Below are 18,472 nucleotides of genomic sequence, written 5' to 3'. Positions count from 1 at the left end.
TTGGTTAACCTAACACTAATGTTCAAGGCTAATTTCTTTTTGTTGATTTCATGATATATTGGTTAAATTATACCACCTTAATCTGTGATGTAGTTTTTCACAATTTGTATCTTGTTAAATCTCAACCATGAGAATTATAACGATGCAGAAGCCAAAACGATAAAACACTTCTCTAAAGATCTTGACAAGTTAACTGAACTAATTGCTTCTTCATTATAGCCGTTTTATTTATCTCACATTACTTACTTATGGTTTAAATATTCTTATGCAGCTTACCAGATATAATTAATGAAACAGTCAAGGATGATGAAGAAAAAAAAAGAAAAGACATATTCGTTATGTTACCGCTAACAAGAACGACTAAAATCATGCCCACCACGTTTAGGAAGGCACAAGTAAGGCTTGCTTATTAATATTATCTTTAGTGTGAAGTTGATGGTATCTTGTTTGCATTATTTGACTAATTACATTTCAGATTTGAGCCTGCATCTGTTCAAGTGTTGTTATCTGAAGAGATAACTCGTTCTTTGAGAAAAGAGGAATAATCGTCCCTACAGCTAAGAGTGGCAGGTATTATTAAATACCATTAAAAGGATTTCAATCAATTAATAGGCGATCCTTGTTGATGAAAGTTGTGTCCCTCTGTTCTTTTTATGGGGCTTGTTTACGGCCATCATCATCTGAGAAAAACCAATCCCGTCGTCCCCTTTGTGATTTCAGTCCATTACCGTCGCCATCATGAGGAAGTCGTTGTGGTTGGGATCCGGCCGGTTGTGGTCACCGGTTATTATTAGGGTATAATAAATATTGTTGGTGCACTTGTGTCTGTACTTTGTCTTTATTCTGTATGATATAAGATGATGTCTTTTGTTAGTCATGTAAGCTTGACCAAGTCAACCATCCTCCTGGTTTGACTTGGCCAAACAGTTAGAAAATGGTTGTCATGTCTGTGTCGAAGGATGACTCATCGAAGGATAGTTTAGATCCTTCGATGAGCTCGAAAGATGAACCTTCGATGGATGTTGATGGACCTCGATAGATCATCCTTCGAGATATATGTAGATCCTTCGACAGGTTTCAGGTCGATAGATGATCCTTCGATCAATCTATCGGATCCTTCGACCAGACGACCAGTGTTGGGTATATATACCCATGTAGTGTGTTCACTTCATTCAGATGAGAAGAGACACTTCACAGAGAACACACACACACTTTGAGAGTTTGCAAAACAGATTTGTAGACATTGAGCTTGTAACCGAACCTTTCATACGTATTAATACAAGTGGTGTTAATCGGTGAATATTGTGTGTCTTGTGTTTGTGCTTGTTTCATCTCGGTTTGCACTCTAGCTTGGATTCCGCACTTGCTAGTGTGTTTCACATAACAAGGTTAAGGTTTGACCTCATCCTCCGAGGGACCTTCAAGTGGTATCAGAGCTTTGGTTCTTTTCCTTGTTAAAACCGAGTTTTTTACAAGACTTTGGAGTGTTTGGACACATGGTTTAGCACCCGTTTTTAGTGTTTTTCTCGCATTTCTTGACGTAAAAACGTGTTCTAAACCAACCGGGTGTGTTAAAGAACGGGTTGGGTAACTTAAAAACTTGTTTTTAAGAAACTTGGTGATTTCCGGCCAAATTCCGGCTTACTCCGGTGACCGGTTTCTGGATAAGGACCTTCCATTTTAAGCATATTTTATTGGTCAAATCGGGTTTGGTAGAAAAAGTATGGTCTGACCATACCTTTCTGCCGAAAGATCTCTACCAACCCATCACCTTTTCACCAACCTGTCATCTTTGTGTCAGTTGTGTCAGTTCACATCGAAAGATATCCTTCGAAGTCGAAAGATCATCTTTCGATCAAAGGAGGTTCGATAGATAATCATCCTTCGAACATCCTTCGAAGTCTGTGACTTATCTTTCGATCCAAGGAATATTTTCGAAGGATATATTGTTCGATCTACAGTTCATACTCGAAAGATAAGGATCCTTCGTCTTGGAGAATCTTTCGAAGTCATTGTTCGAAATTCAACAGTGATCTTTCGAACACTGTTGATCCTTCGAACAAGTATTATCTTTCGATTCTTGTCTGTTTAAATTTAACAAGTTTGTGTTGTCTTGTCTTTCGATCAAGGGATCCTTCGGCTGGCTGTCACCTTTCGAGATATTCATATAGACTTCATTTTTTTCTTATCCAACATGAATCCGAGTTGGTGGGGAACTCCGGCTCCAGATAGTGGAAAATATACAAGTACGGGTTCAACCCCCTCATGGTGGGGTACACCGGCTCCAGATAGTGGAAAGTACACAAATACAAGTCTATCTCCTTCATGGGTCGAATCTCCGGTATCGACATCTTCACAAGCAAATGCCATATCGTCAGGTCAATGGGCATTAGTATCAAATCAAACTCCGAGCATTCAAAGTATTTTATTGAGCGAAAGCGAAACCGGAAGTTTGAATCAACCTCCAAAGTTGATGCACTTAAACGAGTATCCGGGCTGGGTTGATAGATTTCGTACATACGTTCTTGGTCAAAATACTGAACTGAGGATACGTTTCACTACAGATTTCGATCAAGCTATAGAGGTTGCTGCTTCAGATACTGCTACGTTTGCCGATCTTCCTGAAGATCAAAAGAAAACGTATGATCTGGAAAAGAAAGCATACGCCATTCTCACTCAGGCATTAAGCAAAGATATCTATCACCAGTTTGTCAGTTTCAAGACAACGAAGAAGTTGTGGGACGGGTTGAAAACCAGAGGAGTAGGGAATGAAGCAACACGCCAATTGCGTCATGATCTTCTCAAGAAAGAATTTGACGGTTTCACGTGCATGGATAAGGAGTCTTTGGGAGACATGACAAGCCGGTTTTATCACTTGCTTACAGAGTTGAACAATTTTGGAGTAGCGACAACTACAGCAGAGGTGGTGAAGAAGTTTGCTGATGCATTGCCTCCCCAATGGAATAGTTTCTTGGAAATCTTGAAGTATAACGGAGTTTTGAGAACTACAAACATCAACGACTTCGTGCAGCTTTTAGAAAACAAGGATCAGGAGGAAACATTAAAGGCAAAAAGAGTTCCAGTGCCACAAAATCCAGAAATGTATTATGGAACTACCAATTCTTCGTCTGCAAGAACCGGTCCACATGCTCCACTTCAAACGGCGTTTGTCACAAGTACAGATATGTATGGCAATCCGGTACAAGTTCCTGTTAAGCCAGCTCCCACCACAGACATGTATGGAAATCCAATACAACCACCTCCTCCTCCTGCTGCTCAACAACATGCGTGTTATGGAGGGACATCATCTGCTGGTCAGCAATCAAAACCAAGTACAGTACAGCTCGACACTTCAAGCTTCTCTAAGGTCAGTGTAGAAGTAGCAAGGGAACACATGGAGCTGCTTAACACTATAGTGAGCGCGTACTGTGGGTTAGTGGAAGGTCAGATTGGCAACATTAATCTGACACAAGAAGACTATCGGCAGATTGACAAGGAAGAGATGGACTTGATGGATATCAAGTGGGCCTTTGCTAGTGCTGTAAGAAGGGCAAAGGATTTCATGGAAAGTACTGGCAGAACCAGCTTGGAGAGTAAGAAAGACACCAAGTATGGGTTCGATAAACAGGCAGTAAAGTGCTTCAATTGTGGTGAACGGGGTCACTTTAAAAGGGAATGTACAAAGCCAGCACAGCATGGGAACCAGAACCCCTTCAGAAACCAAGGCAACCAGCAGAACCAGAACAGAAACAATGATCGTACATTAATACCTGTCAACAACCAGAGCCAAGCTGGAACATCAAATGCCAATCGGGCACTTGTGGTTCAAGTGGATGAAGGTTGTGACTGGTCAATCCAGTTGAGTGGTGATGCTCCAGATGGAAAAGCATGTTTTGCTGAAGTGGTTAAGGATTTAGTTCACACCAGCGGTGGAGAATCTTCCGCCAATGGTGGTGAATCTTCTGAGGATGAAGACTCTTCGGGATATAGCAGGAGTTCAGATGAAGAATCCTCAAGTTCAGGCGATGATCATGTGGGTGAGACATCAAATACATCAATCGATGCAGATATTGATGAGCTTTTGGAGGAAGCTGCAGCAGGAACTCAAAGAAGATCTATTCTGGTGGATCAAGCTGCTTATTCTTCGTCTTCTCTCCATTCAGCCTTTATGGCTAATGTCGACAGTTCATCAAGTCAGGTATGTGTCGATGAACCCACCGCTATTAATTGTGATAGTTTGCATGCTAAATGTGCTGATTTAGAAGCAAACATGTCTGAGTTGCAAGGCAAACATGATGCTTTACAAGCTAGTTTGTTTGACTTGCAAGACAAACATGTTTCTTTGAATGCCAAGTGGTGTGAATTGCAAAGCAAACACGAGGCTTTGCAAGAAAAGTATGATGTGACATTCATCCACAATCAAAAGTTGACCGTGGATCTTTCAAAATGCACTGAAGCCAATATGTTTTATGAAAACCATGAAAAGGAGTTTAAATCGGTAATTGAAAAGTTAAAGAAAGATAAAACCGAGCTAACTAAAATGGTTTCCAGAAAACAAACTGACATAAATTTGTATATATCACGCCTTAAGACTATGCAAAAAGAGATGGCTTGTGTGAAAACCGAAAGTGAGGCGATCCAACTTAAGCTAGACAGTTATTTGAGCTCTAGCTATGTGTTGGATCACATCATTGACGTTCAGAAAGAGAAACGGGATGTCACATGCATAGGTTACAAGAAATGTCCACCACCAGTGAGACACAATTATGATGCAATGCCTGACGAGGAGGATAGAGTGTTCTTTGAACCATCTGTTCCTCTAGATGTAAAAGAGTTTGCTACAGGGCTCGGATACAAGAAAGAAGTATCATCAGATTCAGATGTATTAGCAGATACATGTGTGTCTTCTACTGAACTGAATCAGGATTCTCCAGTCATTACTGAGGATGCTGATTCTTCTGATGATGAATCTGATGATGCTGTCCCAGCAAAGTCTGATGCGGTAGTCAAAAATGAGGACATACCTCTTGAGAATCACATTCTATGTGAGCCTTCTGCAAAACCCACTAAGACTGTTGCAATCGAGTCCTCATCTACAAAAGAGTCGGAGAGTGTGAACTTGTTGTACACTCTTGTTGGTGATGATAAAATCTACTCTGACAAAGATTTTCCTATTAAGAATGTTAATCAATCTTTAATAAGCAAAGTCTTTGAAAATTCGACAAGTAAGTTTTTAGGAAAGACAGGACCACGTGTTACAGTTACACAGTGTCCTCCTATTCCAAAGGACGAAATTCGAAAACAATATGGCAACAAGAAATTACCAACAGTGCAGAAACAGCAAACTCACACCAAGCCAAAAGGAAAATCACCGGCTCAAGCACAAAAGAAGCCGAATCAAAAGAAGAACAAAAATGTAAACTTTGTGAAATCGACGGGAACGGACAAAATCGAAACGTTTGAAAACAAATCTAACTTAGATTTTGTTAAGAAAACAACTGTACAGAAAAGAAATGAACCAAGTAGTTCAAAACCTAGTACCTCGGGATCACAAAGTTCATCATCATCGGCAAGACAATCACATGATACTTCGGGGTTTGTTGAACGAAGATCATGTTTTGAGTGTGGAACAATTGGACATATAATTCGAAATTGTCCATATCTTCATAAACAAAAAGGAAAAGTTGATGTTCCCCGTGACCAAACTGACCGCAGGCAAACTGTTTCGGTAAAACAAGATCCCCGCCTTGTAAAAGAAAGGGAAAAGAAACAGAAACGCCAACAGGTCAAGAAAATTGAAAAGGCGATTAAAACCGATGTGGTTAACAAAACATCTATTTCTGTCAAACCAGAAAATTCAAAAACTTCTGACAACCATGAAGTTAAAATTTTAAAGAACAACACTGGTAAAACAAAACAGACCTGGAAACCAAAAACGGTTACTGAATCAGGGGGACCATCACAATTCACCAATCATCAAAGACAAGAAGTTATTGTTATTGATGAAAATGGAAGACCCAAGACCACAATGGCTTGGGTCCCCATCTCCAACTAATTGATTGAGTTCATGTGCAGGGTGTTCCAGGAGGAACTATCAGTAGTCATTGGATTGTTGATAGTGGGGCATCCAGGCACATGACAGGCGACATGAAGCTTCTCTAAGACGTCAAATCTATTAGAGGAGGTTATGTTGCTTTTGCTGGAGATAAGGGTGGTTATATTACGGGTGAAGGAATGATATCCAACGGGATTGTCAGCTTTGACAAGATCAACTTTGTGCAGCAACTTGATCACAATCTTCTTAGTGTTTCTCAAATTTGTGACAAGCAATTCTCAGTACACTTTGATGCTAATGGATGTTATGTGCTAAAACCCGGCTTCAAAATTCCAAAAGAATGGATTCTCTTGTCAGCTCCAAGGATAAATGATTTGTACGTCCTTGATATGAGCCAAACTATTACTACATCTGCACAAGCAACTTGTTTCATTTCCAAAGCCACAGAAAAAGACTCTATCTCTTGGCACAGACGTATGGGTCACATTCACTTACGCAAAATGAATCATTTGGTTTCAAATGAATTGGTGAATGGTGTTCCCCTCAAAAATTTCCATCTTCAAGACGTCTGTGTTTCGTGCCAGAAAGGAAAACAAACGAAGAAGAAGCACCCTACTAAGAGAATCAACACGGTGGCAGTTCCTCTTGAACGTTTGCACATGGATTTGTTCGGTCCTGTCAAGCACAAGAGTATTCGGAATGATCAATACTGCCTCGTGATTACTGATGACTATTCAAGATTTTCTTGGGTGGCGTTCATGGCACACAAGAGTGAAACCTTTGGCATTATCAAAAACTTGATCATTCAGATTGAGAATTTGTATAAGTTGAAGGTTAGGCGGATACGTAGCGACAATGATACTGAATTTAAAAATCATGCCATGGCGGAGTTTTGCACTTCAAAGGGCATTCTTCATGAGTTTAGTGCAGCTTATACTCCTCAACAGAATGGCGTCGCTGAACGTAAGAACCGCACATTGATCGAGACTGCTAGGACAATGTTGGTAGAGTCGCAGTTGCCCATTCCATTCTGGACTGAAGCTGTGGCCTCTGCATGTTATACGTTGAACCGAGTCCTTACAGTCAAAAGGCACAATAAGACCTGCTTTGAGCTTCTTCAAAGACGGAAACCAGATTTGTCTTATCTTGAACCGTTTGGAGCTCCATGTACAATCATCGATCCTAATGGAAAGTTTGGGGCAAAAGCAATAGATGGATACTTTCTTGGTTATGCCACCCCTAACTTACGAGTCTGGAATCTAGAGACTAAAAGGGTCGAGGAATGGTCTGAGGTCAGAGTACAAAGGCACACTTTGCCAGTCAAATGTCCTGGTCAGCCTTGGATGTTTGAGTACGATGACTTTTTCAATTCGATCAATGTTGAAGCCGTTGAAGAAAGTGCGGCGGCAAGGATGTTTTTCGAGAGTGACAATGCAACAATTTCACCGGTGGTTCGTCCAATTCTTGTCAATCAAGAACCATCTTCGGTGAACAATAATACTCTCGACAATGAGGATTTTCATGATGCAACCGAATTGAACGAATCTTCAGAGGATGATGAATTTCTAGATGCAGATCAAGAAGCTCCAACAACAGCAGTTCATGGTACTTCAGAGGGTACTCCTCCAGTGGATGCCCCTAGAACAGCTGAAGCTACTGCATCATCCTCTTCGTCAATTCCGGGCATTGATTTAGTTGTTGATCTCAATTTCAACAATCTGCGTATAAATATTCCAGTTCCAGATAATCCAGAAACAAGGATTCATAATACCCATCCTCAACAAAACATCATCGGAAATGTGCAAAGTGGTATTCAAACAAGAAACATGTTGCGAAACAACAACAATGTAGGCCTGTATGCAGCTATTCGAGAATCCGGGCAACAAAACGATTGGTCTTTCGCGTGTTATGTCTCACAGGAAGAGCCAAGAACTTGGAAAGAAGCCATGAAAGATAACTCTTGGGTTGAAGCAATGCAGGAAGAACTGCAACAATTCCAGAAGCTTGGTGTCTGGAAACTCGTAGAGAAACCTGCTGGCTACAAGAAGATTGGTACCCGTTGGGTTTTCAAATGCAAAAAGGATGACCGCGGAGTTGTTATCCGGAACAAAGCACGTTTAGTCGTTCAAGGTTTTCGTCAGATAGAAGGAATCGACTACAACGAAGTGTATGCACCTGTTGCACGTCTGGAAGCAATTCGGATCTTTCTGGCTTATGCCTCATTCAAAGGATTCAAGGTTTACCAGATGGACGTCAAAAGTGCATTCTTACATGGTGTGGTTGAAGAAGAGGTGTACGTCGAACATCCTCCAGGTTTTGAAGATCCTATCCATCCCGATCGGGTTTGGTTGCTCAACAAAGCTCTCTATGGTCTTCATCAAGCACCACGAGCTTGGTATGCAACCTTATCTAACTATCTGCTGGAGAACGGTTTTCGAAGAGGTCTTATCGACTGTACTCTTTTCATCAAAGAACAAGATGGAGATCTTCTTCTGGTACAGGTATATGTTGATGATATTATTTTTGGTTCTACTAATGATGTCTTGTGTAGGAATTTCGAGCGCATAATGCAGGATAAGTTCGAGATGAGTGCTATGGGGGAAATGACTTTCTTTTTGGGCCTACAAGTGCAACAAACTGAGTCTGGGATATTCATCCATCAGACTAAATATGTTGGTGACATCTTGAGCCGGTTCCAGATGTCTGATGCAACGCCCATTGGTACCCCACTGCCACAAAATCACGGAATTACTCCAGACTTGAAGGGTGAAGCTGTTAGTCCTTCATACTATCGCGCAATGATCGGATCTCTTATGTACCTCACAACATCAAGACCAGACATAATGTACCCAACGTGCCTGCTTGCCAGATATCAAGTCAACCCGAAGGCCTCACATCTTGCAGCTGTAAAAAGGATTTTTCGTTATTTGAAGGGTTACCCTGACACCGGTCTATGGTACCCTAGGGATAATAACTTTGAATTGGTCGCTTTCAGTGATTCTGATTTTGGCGGATGCAAAATCGACGGCAAATCCACAACGGCTGGATGTCAGTTTTTAGGAAATCGCCTAGTCACATGGCAGTGCAAGAAACAGACATGCGTCGCTACATCAACATGCGAAGCTGAATACATTGCAGCCTCAAGTTGTTGCTCCCAAGTTCTTTGGATCCAACAACAATTACGTGACTACGGTTTTGAATTCCTAACTACTCCTATTTACGTTGATAATTCTGCTGCATTACAGATCACTAGAAATCCTGTGCAGCACTCAAAGACCAAACACATCGAAATCAAATATCACTTCATACGTGATTGCTTTGAGAAAAGGCTAATCGATGTCGTTAAGGTCCACACCGATGACCAACGTGCCGACCTTTTTACCAAAGCATTTGACAAATCAAGATTTGACTTTTTATTATTGGTAAACGGCATTAAGGTCAAGCAAGAGTAAACCAACATCGGAAAATCATTTTTGTAAATACCTTTGTGTTTTTAAATTTGTCTTAGTTTATTGATTTTAGGGGGAGTAAATCCAAAAATTTGAAAATCCAAAAACATCGAAAAATTTCAAAAACACAAAAACAATAGAAAAACAAAAATGAGTTTCCTGGCGAGCAAAAGAGAAAATGATAGTACATCAGTGGTCTATCCAAACCTCTTTAAACCTTAAATGAAAAACGATAAGCAGCTCTATATAAGATGTATCGGTAGGCTCACAATCATTTTAAAGTGTGCAGGGTGATATAAACTTAAACCGACTGAAGACCAGGTGGGAACCATTCATTGGCATATGGTCTTAGTACCGAAATTTCGTTTGATAGATTGCCGAGGTTCTGAGATATTCGGTCTTTATGCTGCTTATTATCTGGGTATCATGGTTGTATCTTTTACCGAAAAATAACGGAGACGCAAGTCTAGATCTTCCATGATACTATACATACGTGTACATATTGCATACGACCTCAATAAGTGATCAACAATCACATGTCCAAACAAATAAGTGATATAATATCACATTTATCCGGGAGTCAAGTTCGTCTCTCTGCTGTACGGAAGTACTGACCTGTTCACGGACTTGCTCCTGTGCCCTCATGCATATGAAAATCAAGTTCCTCATAAATAAGTGATTATATCACATAGGGCTTGTTTTCAAATCAAAATAAGTGAGAATCTCACATCATATACGGTCAAACAGATGATAATCGGTATACTCACCGGTAAGATGAACCCTCGTGCATACCTTGATACGGGAATGTGTCGTGATGTGGATGAACACCGGTCGGTAAGTATAAATTATACCTTAACGTATCCCCTCGCCATGATTACATCTGATAAGTTGAGCTTAAGTGGACAACAATACCGATAATTGTTGTAGGATGCTTATCTAAATGTTAACTAACTGAACAACAAGAGTGTTCTGGCATGACCGTACACTGATATGATTCTCTTACCCTCAAAACTCGCAAAAAGAATGTCTGTATATATTTATTTACTGTCTTCTGTCTTTACATTTCGAAATATTCAAAAATACCAAAAAGATTTTAGGTGTGTTTTAATATAAACTGTATAAAAGCCAAAAAGATTTTATTTCTATTTTATTTTCGATCGTACGATGTTGGATCTCGAGTCTTCGTTACCTGAAACCTGAACGAAAACTGAATTGACTAAATCTTCATAAGCGGTTGAAATTTGCAAATTTTGAAAGTTAGAAACTAAAATTGATAAATTCGTTAAACTTTCAAACTGTCGGACGGTGTTTGATTGTGACATGGTCATTCGTGTGTCACTTGCTTATGCTAACAATATTCCAAGCAGTTGTTCTCATTACGCGTTTAGATTTCTTGCATGTGCAGATTCTAAAGGCAAGGAGAACATAGTCGATGACAAGCTTCGGAATGAAGACACGACGTGAAGGCACTCAAAAGATGAAAATGATCGAGTTGCCGCTGACCATCATCAACACCACAAGGATCTCAAGCATTTAAGATCAAGTCATTCACGAGCATAACTCAAGGGGGAGCTTATGTTAAGGGGGAGTTTGTCAACACACTTCCTACATGATACGAGTAGTTTGTTGATACACTTTCTGCTTTCAAGACGTGAAGACTTTGAAGATCCTCCGACATTGAAGACTTGAAAGGACGTCAGAGACTTGAAAACACGAAGATCAAGACAAAGCTACAGCCAAGGGGGAGTTTGTTGGTGCACTTGTGTCTGTACTTTGTCTTTATTCTGTATGATATAAGATGATGTCTTTTGTTAGTCATGTAAGCTTGACCAAGTCAACCATCCTCCTGGTTTGACTTAGCCAAACATTTAGAAAATGGTTGTCATGTCTGTGTCGAAGGATGACTCATCGAAGGATAGTTTAGATCCTTCGATGAGCTCGAAAGATGAACCTTCGATGGATGTTGATGGACCTCGATAGATCATCCTTCGAGATATATGTAGATCCTTCGACAGGTTTCAGGTCGATGAATGATCCTTCGATCAATCTATCGGATCCTTCGACCAGACGACCAGTGTTGGGTATATATACCCATGTAGTGTGTTCACTTCATTCAGATGAGAAGAGACACTTCACAGAGAACACACACACACTTTGAGAGTTTGCAAAACAGATTTGTAGACATTGAGCTTGTAACCGAACCTTTCATACGTATTAATACAAGTGGTGTTAATCGGTGAATATTGTGTGTCTTGTGTTTGTGCTTGTTTCATCTCGGTTTGCACTCTAGCTTGGATTCCGCACTTGCTAGTGTGTTTCACATAACAAGGTTAAGGTTTGACCTCATCCTCCGAGGGACCTTCAAATATAATAGACAGGGGTAGAATGGTCAACTCGTAAAAATTGGGTAGATATGATATTTTTAGTTTTTGTTGGGTATATATGATTTTTTTAATGTTTGTAAGGGTATATATGAAATTAATCCTATCAACAATTTGTTGAATTTATTTGTGCAGGAAATAGAAGTATGTCCAAGAAGTGCATGAATGGCTAGCAATTAAGCGAGAAAGAAGAGATGGACATGCCAGTCAAAGTGATGGAAACGCTGCTAAGGGTTGCTCTATCTTTTTTGGCAAACGGTATTGTATTCTAGTTTATTTCCCAACATCAAAAGCTATGTATCATTAAAAGATCTTACATAGAAGACATAAAAAGCTTTTTTTTTATCGGTCCATTAAGATTGGTTTTAAAATTTGTCTTATTTTATATTTGCCCATTATTTCATCACTTTGTATTATCTCATCTAAAATGTAGGGAATCAGAAGATGAATATGCATGAGAGTGTGATGGTGCAGCGGAATTATGTGTGGGGTTAGTGTTGTCATAAGCAATTGATCCAAATTGAATGTGCATATTGAAGATGATATTGATGAACAAGTGCGGAGAAAGGAATGGACAAATCTCAGTAAAGTTAAGAAATGTCTTGATACCGGACATTGTTTCCGGTAACTTGAATATATACATACGAGTTTTGGCGGTTCGAATTGGCGGGTAACTGTCAAAGACAGTTATTTGAAATGTTTGCCCGCTTATCTACCGATCATTACATAAACTTATCATCAACTAATCTAATACATATCATATGCAGTTCTACTTATATGTTCGAGTAATAATAAAAGAATAAACATAACTTAGTTTAATAAATTCAACATAAAACTGCTTAGATTTTTTTTTTAATATTTTGTTTCCTACAGTAGTAGGTCCTACATGTATGATTTATATATCTAGTTTCCACATCCTTACCCTAACGTAAGAGGTGAGAATTCTTCAAACAAGGTCTTAACTTTAAGCTTGTGATTATCATAGATCCCATGCTCGTTTTGTATGTTGTGAGTATTTGTCGGCTTTCTGTAGCGTTTTCACATACAATAATTTAGACTTTTTGGAGTGTTCTCACATACAAGACTTTCTGGAGTGTTTTCACATACAAGACTTTCTGGAGTGTTTTCACATAGACTTTGCAATTATCCTTATTTGTTTAGTATGTGTAGTTTAAAAAAAAAATATATACTCTATGGACGTGGTTTTATTTGATTTTAACCAACAAATTAAACTTATTTTTCAAAATTCTATACACACATTATACTTCTCTTTTTAAATTTTTTTATTATTGTCCTTTGCATAGCAAATTCAAACTGAAATCGCTTGAGTGGGTACCTCTTTTTACTTTTACTTTTCAATCAAAGCCTGTGTTCATGTGATTTTTTCTTTGGCTCGAGTGGCCAATCAACATATTAGCAGCTTGCTCTAATTCTCTGTTAGTGTTTTCCTTTTTTGCTAGATGGTTTATTCAAATTTGTTTTCGGTATAAAAGATTCAATAATGCGTAGGACCTGCAGTCATCATGCATTGAATAGTAAGTGACATTCTGAATCAATAAACATATAAACAAAAATCACTCATCCACATATTTCATATCAATATGAGTTCATTAAGAACCACATAGACACATAGTGACCAATGACCATAATTAAGTATTATTATATAAGTTTCGGAGTCTTGGTTTATCTGTCATCTCCTATATTCATTCCTCCTTAAATCTTCAACACCAGCTAGTAATAATGCTCTTGTCTAAACTAGAATCAGTCTTGGTTGTTGCTCTTGTCATACATATTATTGGAGCAGTCTATGGTTCTAGTGCTGAGTCAGACCATCTTGCATTACTGGAATTCAAATCAAAGATTACACTTGACCCTCAAGGTGCTTTGACATCTTGGAATGATTCCCTTCCTTTTTGCCAGTGGAGAGGAGTGACATGTGGTCGCCGCCACCGAAGAGTCACAGTGTTGGATCTACAAGACTTGGGTTTAGTAGGTTCTTTATCTCCTTATCTTGGTAACATGAGCTTCCTCGGTAACATTACCCTTGACAACAACAACCTTCATGGAAGTATCCCTCATGAGATAGGTCAATTACACCGATTACAGGTATTATCCCTTCCCAAGAATTTGTTCACCGGGGAAATCCCAGCCAACATGTCAAGTTGGCCAAAACTGTCACTCTTTAACTTAAAGGATAATAACCTATCTGGGAAAATTCCAAATGATTTTAGTTCTAAGTCACTAATAACTGTCATAGCCTTATCCAACAATGACCTCACTGGTGGTATTCCACCATCCATAGGCAATCTCACATCTCTTGAAATACTCGCTCTACAAGGTTGTCAGCTAGGAGGGATCATTCCTAGTTCCTTCAATCAATTGAAAACTTGCGAAAAATAGGTCTGGGAGAGAACGGCTTCCTTGGTGCATTTCCTTCGTTTTTATTTAACCTTTCGATGTTAGAAATAATAAGTTTGACAAAAAACCAACTTCATGGTAGTCTACCCTCCAACTTATGTTTGAGTCAGCCCCATCTCACGTGGATAACATTAGGGGGTAATAACTTCAATGGATTCCTTCCACCGTCAATATCGAATTGTTCAGACTTGGAAATCCTTGATTTTTCTTATAATTATTTAAAGGGGGAAATAGGTATTGATTTTGGAAGACTACAACATCTTAGGGGACTATCTCTTGCTGACAACAATTTTGGAAGCAAGAATCTTGATGACATGAATTTCTTTTCTTCTTTGTCCAACTGCACCAATTTGGAAGTTATAGATATTGACATGAACCAATTAGGAGGGGTGCTCCCAAATTCACTTGGGAACTTCTCATCCAAACTGTCTTACCTAGCGTTGGACAGTAACCACCTCTCAGGTAGCATCCCTTCATCAATAGGCAATTTGTTAGGCCTAAACTCATTTTCTTTAAGTGAAAACAACTTTACAGGCTTGATTCCTGAAAGCATTGCCAAGCTTCAAAACCTGCAAATACTATATCTTTTTGACAACCATTTCTCTGGGGTTATTCCAAGATCTATAGGAAACTTGTCACTTTTAACTAAAGAAGCATTTGGTAGAAATAGTTTGGAAGGCACTATACCCTCGACAATTGGGAGATGGAAACAAGTTATAGATTTGGAACTTTATGGAAATAAGCTAAGCGGGTGTGTACCTAAAGAGCTATTCCAAGTGACATCACTTTCCATAGTACTAGATCTGAGTCAAAACAATCTATCTGGAGTGCTTCCACAAGAGATTGGCAACCTGAAACTCATAGGATCAATTAATTTTTCTATGAATCATTTAACAGGTGAACTTCCAAGTAGTTTAAGCAGTTGCGCCAGTCTTCAAAGCCTAGACCTTTCTAGTAATCTCTTTTATGGATCAATGCCGGAATCATTTAGTTCACAGAAAGCCCTCGAATATGTTGACTTGTCACACAATAACTTTTCTGGGCACATTCCAACATATCTGCAACAAATTCCCTTGAAGGGTCTAGATCTTTCCTATAATAACTTTGAGGGTGAGGTGCCTGTTAAAGGTGTTTTCGCCAACACAAGTGCAATGTCCGTCATTGGGAATACCAGACTTTGTGGGGGAATACCGGACCTTCACCTAACAAAATGCACAAGCACAACTAGCAACCCCAAAAGACGAACTCGAAAGCTTTCTGTACGTGCTATAGTAGCAGTTTCGCTATGTTCCACTGTTGCGGGTTTGGGCCTTTTTTGGTTTGTCTTGTTTTACTGTCAAATAAAAAAGAAGAGAGATCAACAATCAGAAGCAAGATTGTCTGAATCTTTTGAGAAGATATCATATGGAAGGCTTTTCAAAGCAACGGAAGGGTTCTCTGCAGAAAATCTGATTGGTACAGGTAGCTTTGCTTCGGTTTACAAAGGAGTTCTTGATGAAAATGGCTACACCGTGGCAATCAAAGTACTAAACCTTCTACGCCGAGGAGGTTTTAAGAGCTTTATGGCTGAGTGTGAGGCCTTGAGAAACATTCGTCACCGCAACCTGGTGAAAGTCATAACAGCTTGCTCAAGTATCGATTTCCAAGGCAATGATTTCAAAGCTTTGGTGTACGATTTCATGCCTAATGGGAATCTGGAGAGCTGGTTGCATTCTGTAGATCGTACCTTAGATATTTTTCAAAGATTCGGTATCATCAAAGATGTGGCTTGCGCTCTTGATTATCTCCATTGTCGTGGTGGAAATGTTATCGTTCATTGTGATTTGAAGCCGAGCAACATATTATTGGATGTGGATATGGTTGCTCATGTTGGAGATTTTGGTCTGGCGAAAATACTTTCCCTTGAAGAAGGTTCTTATGCAAATGCGAGTAGCTCAAGTATCATTAGAGGAACCGTTGGGTATGCACCTCCAGGTAATTCATGATTACTTGTCATTAGACTGTTTTTTTGTTATACGATACAATTCACTCTAATTAAATAAGTTGCAGAATATGGGCTTGGAAATGAAGTTTCAACAAGCGGGGACATGTATAGCTATGGGATCCTATTATTAGAGATGTTGACAGGGAAAAAACCTGTTGATCCAATGTTTGAAGGAGGGCTAGGCCTGCATTCCTATGCTAGGAGTGCCTTGGCTGATGGTTGTGTGCTTCAGATTGTGGATCCAGTGCTTCTAAGTGAGGGTGTCAACGAAAATAGTTTGATTTCACTAGTAAAAATCGGTGTGCAATGCTCTTACGAGTCTCCACAAGATCGAATGGATATTGGGACTGTTATTCACGAACTCTTCGGGACAACATTTGCAAGTAGATCTTGATTTGTCAAACACCCACGATGCAAGTGGTGCGACCTGAAAAGCTAGCTAGCTTTTGGTTTAATAATATTGTATTAAATTGATGTTTGGGGGTGTGTGTGAACATTGCTTTCTTATCTATACAAGTACTTGCTTTCTTCCATATGTATCAATAAACGAGTTATAATGTTTTTTTTTTGTGCAAAATCAGAAAGCATTTTGTCTTTTATAAAGTATTAACTATATCTTACGGTTTAAATCTATAGTTTTCTTTGCAATTCTCATCAAAATCCTACATTGACACCTGCATCTATTGCACTTGGTGAATGAACTAATGCATGTTGATTAAAGTTATTTTGAAGTAAGAGTTCTAAAGCAGAAATTGAGGTAAAATGCCTTCTGTTTATTTAGTTTGAATCGGTTTGTTCAAATTCTCACAGCTTATGAAAGCATAGGAAAAGAAATTGAGGTAAAATTGAGGTATTTTTGGAATAGGTTATATATGGATTTTCTCTCCACATGCATATTCCCTCCTTATTTTTAAACGTTCATAACATTTTTATACGAAAATATAAAAAAAAAATTGCACCAAAAAATTGAGCATATTTTTAACTTTAATTTGAGTACCATATTGCTATTGCTATACAAAATATAACAACTTAAAAAACCCGAAAATTGTGTTTTATTTCTATGTTGCATAATATTATGGTGCTAAATTTTTTGTACCGGAATTTTGTGTCATTATTTTTTTTTGGCTAAATTGCACTTTTCGTCATTTATGTTTCAGTTTTATGTTTCAATGTTTCGACAGGCGCTGCCCTTTGACTTTAAAATTACACTCTATGTCCTTTCTGTTTGCAATCATTAACGGGTGGTGTCGTTCAGCTAAACCCAATTAACTTTTAATGTTAAAACCCCTCTTTTATAAAGGACGAAAAGTGCAATTTAGCCTTTTTTGTGGTAAATTTTTTGTACCGGATTTTTTATGCTAGATTTTTTTGTACTGAATTTTTTGTGTTAGATTGTTTTTTTACTAGATTTTTATTGTATTTTGAGAAAACAAAAGTGGCAGAAGTTTGTGTTTTAGAACCGAAATGTCATTTCATCCTATTTAGACCGTGGGGTATGGTGGGGCGGGGGTTTGGGGCATGGGTTGACACGTGGACTCCGAGGGGCACCGCTGGTCACTTGCATGTTGGGTCGGTATGGCGGGGCGTGGCTAGCCCGCGTGGGTTGGCCACGTGTCAATTATTATAAAAAAAAATTGAAAAAAAGTCTAAAATTATTTTAAAAATACACACAAAATTAAAAAAAAAAAAGCCTAAAATTAGAGTTAATTACACAAATGGGTCCTGTGGTTTATACCTAATTTCGCCTTTGGGTACTAACTTTTTATTTTAACATATTTAGGTTCTATGGTTTCAATTTTGTAACACCTTTGGGTACTAACACCAAAATTAGTTAATTAATGACTAAAATACCCTTGCATTTTTTAAGTTTATCAATGTAACGCATTTGGGTACTAACACCTAATTTTATTTAAGTTTAAATCAATTTTACAAAATCTATTTATTTTTTTATTTCCATCTTTTTATTATATCTCTTAATTAACATAAAGTCTATTTATTTTTTTATTTTCATATTTTTATTAAATTTCTTATTTAACATAAAATCTACTTGTTACACCAGTATTTTTTTAAATAAAATCTACTAGCTATATAGTTTTATGTAAATTAAATTTCTTACTAGTTTTAAATAATGTGAACCTTACTCGTTTTGAATTTTGGATATATATGATTGATAATAATAATAATA

The 18,472-nt window shown here is 38.5% G+C and overlaps 2 protein-coding genes across 2 annotated transcripts; both read left to right on the top strand.

The window, feature by feature from the left end:
• Positions 1 to 13,625: 13,625 nt before the first annotated feature.
• LOC110904939 (putative receptor-like protein kinase At3g47110) lies at positions 13,626 to 14,285 on the top strand. Its single transcript, XM_022150802.2, has one exon. It carries the CDS (start codon positions 13,626 to 13,628, stop codon positions 14,283 to 14,285), a length of 660 nt encoding a protein of 219 aa, XP_022006494.1.
• On the top strand, positions 13,631 to 16,859 carry LOC110904938 (receptor kinase-like protein Xa21). The gene is made up of 2 exons (XM_022150801.2): positions 13,631 to 16,277; positions 16,353 to 16,859. Exons 1-2 carry the CDS (start codon positions 14,342 to 14,344, stop codon positions 16,679 to 16,681), a joined length of 2,265 nt encoding a protein of 754 aa, XP_022006493.1. The 5' UTR covers positions 13,631 to 14,341; the 3' UTR covers positions 16,682 to 16,859.
• The last annotated feature ends 1,613 nt before the right edge of the window (positions 16,860 to 18,472 follow it).

The sequence above is a fragment of the Helianthus annuus genome, chromosome 14, assembly GCF_002127325.2.
Source record: "Helianthus annuus cultivar XRQ/B chromosome 14, HanXRQr2.0-SUNRISE, whole genome shotgun sequence".
NCBI classification, from domain to species: Eukaryota; Viridiplantae; Streptophyta; class Magnoliopsida; order Asterales; family Asteraceae; genus Helianthus; species Helianthus annuus.
The sequence above is the reverse complement of the archived record's forward strand: the minus strand, read 5'-3'. Positions and strand labels throughout refer to the sequence as shown.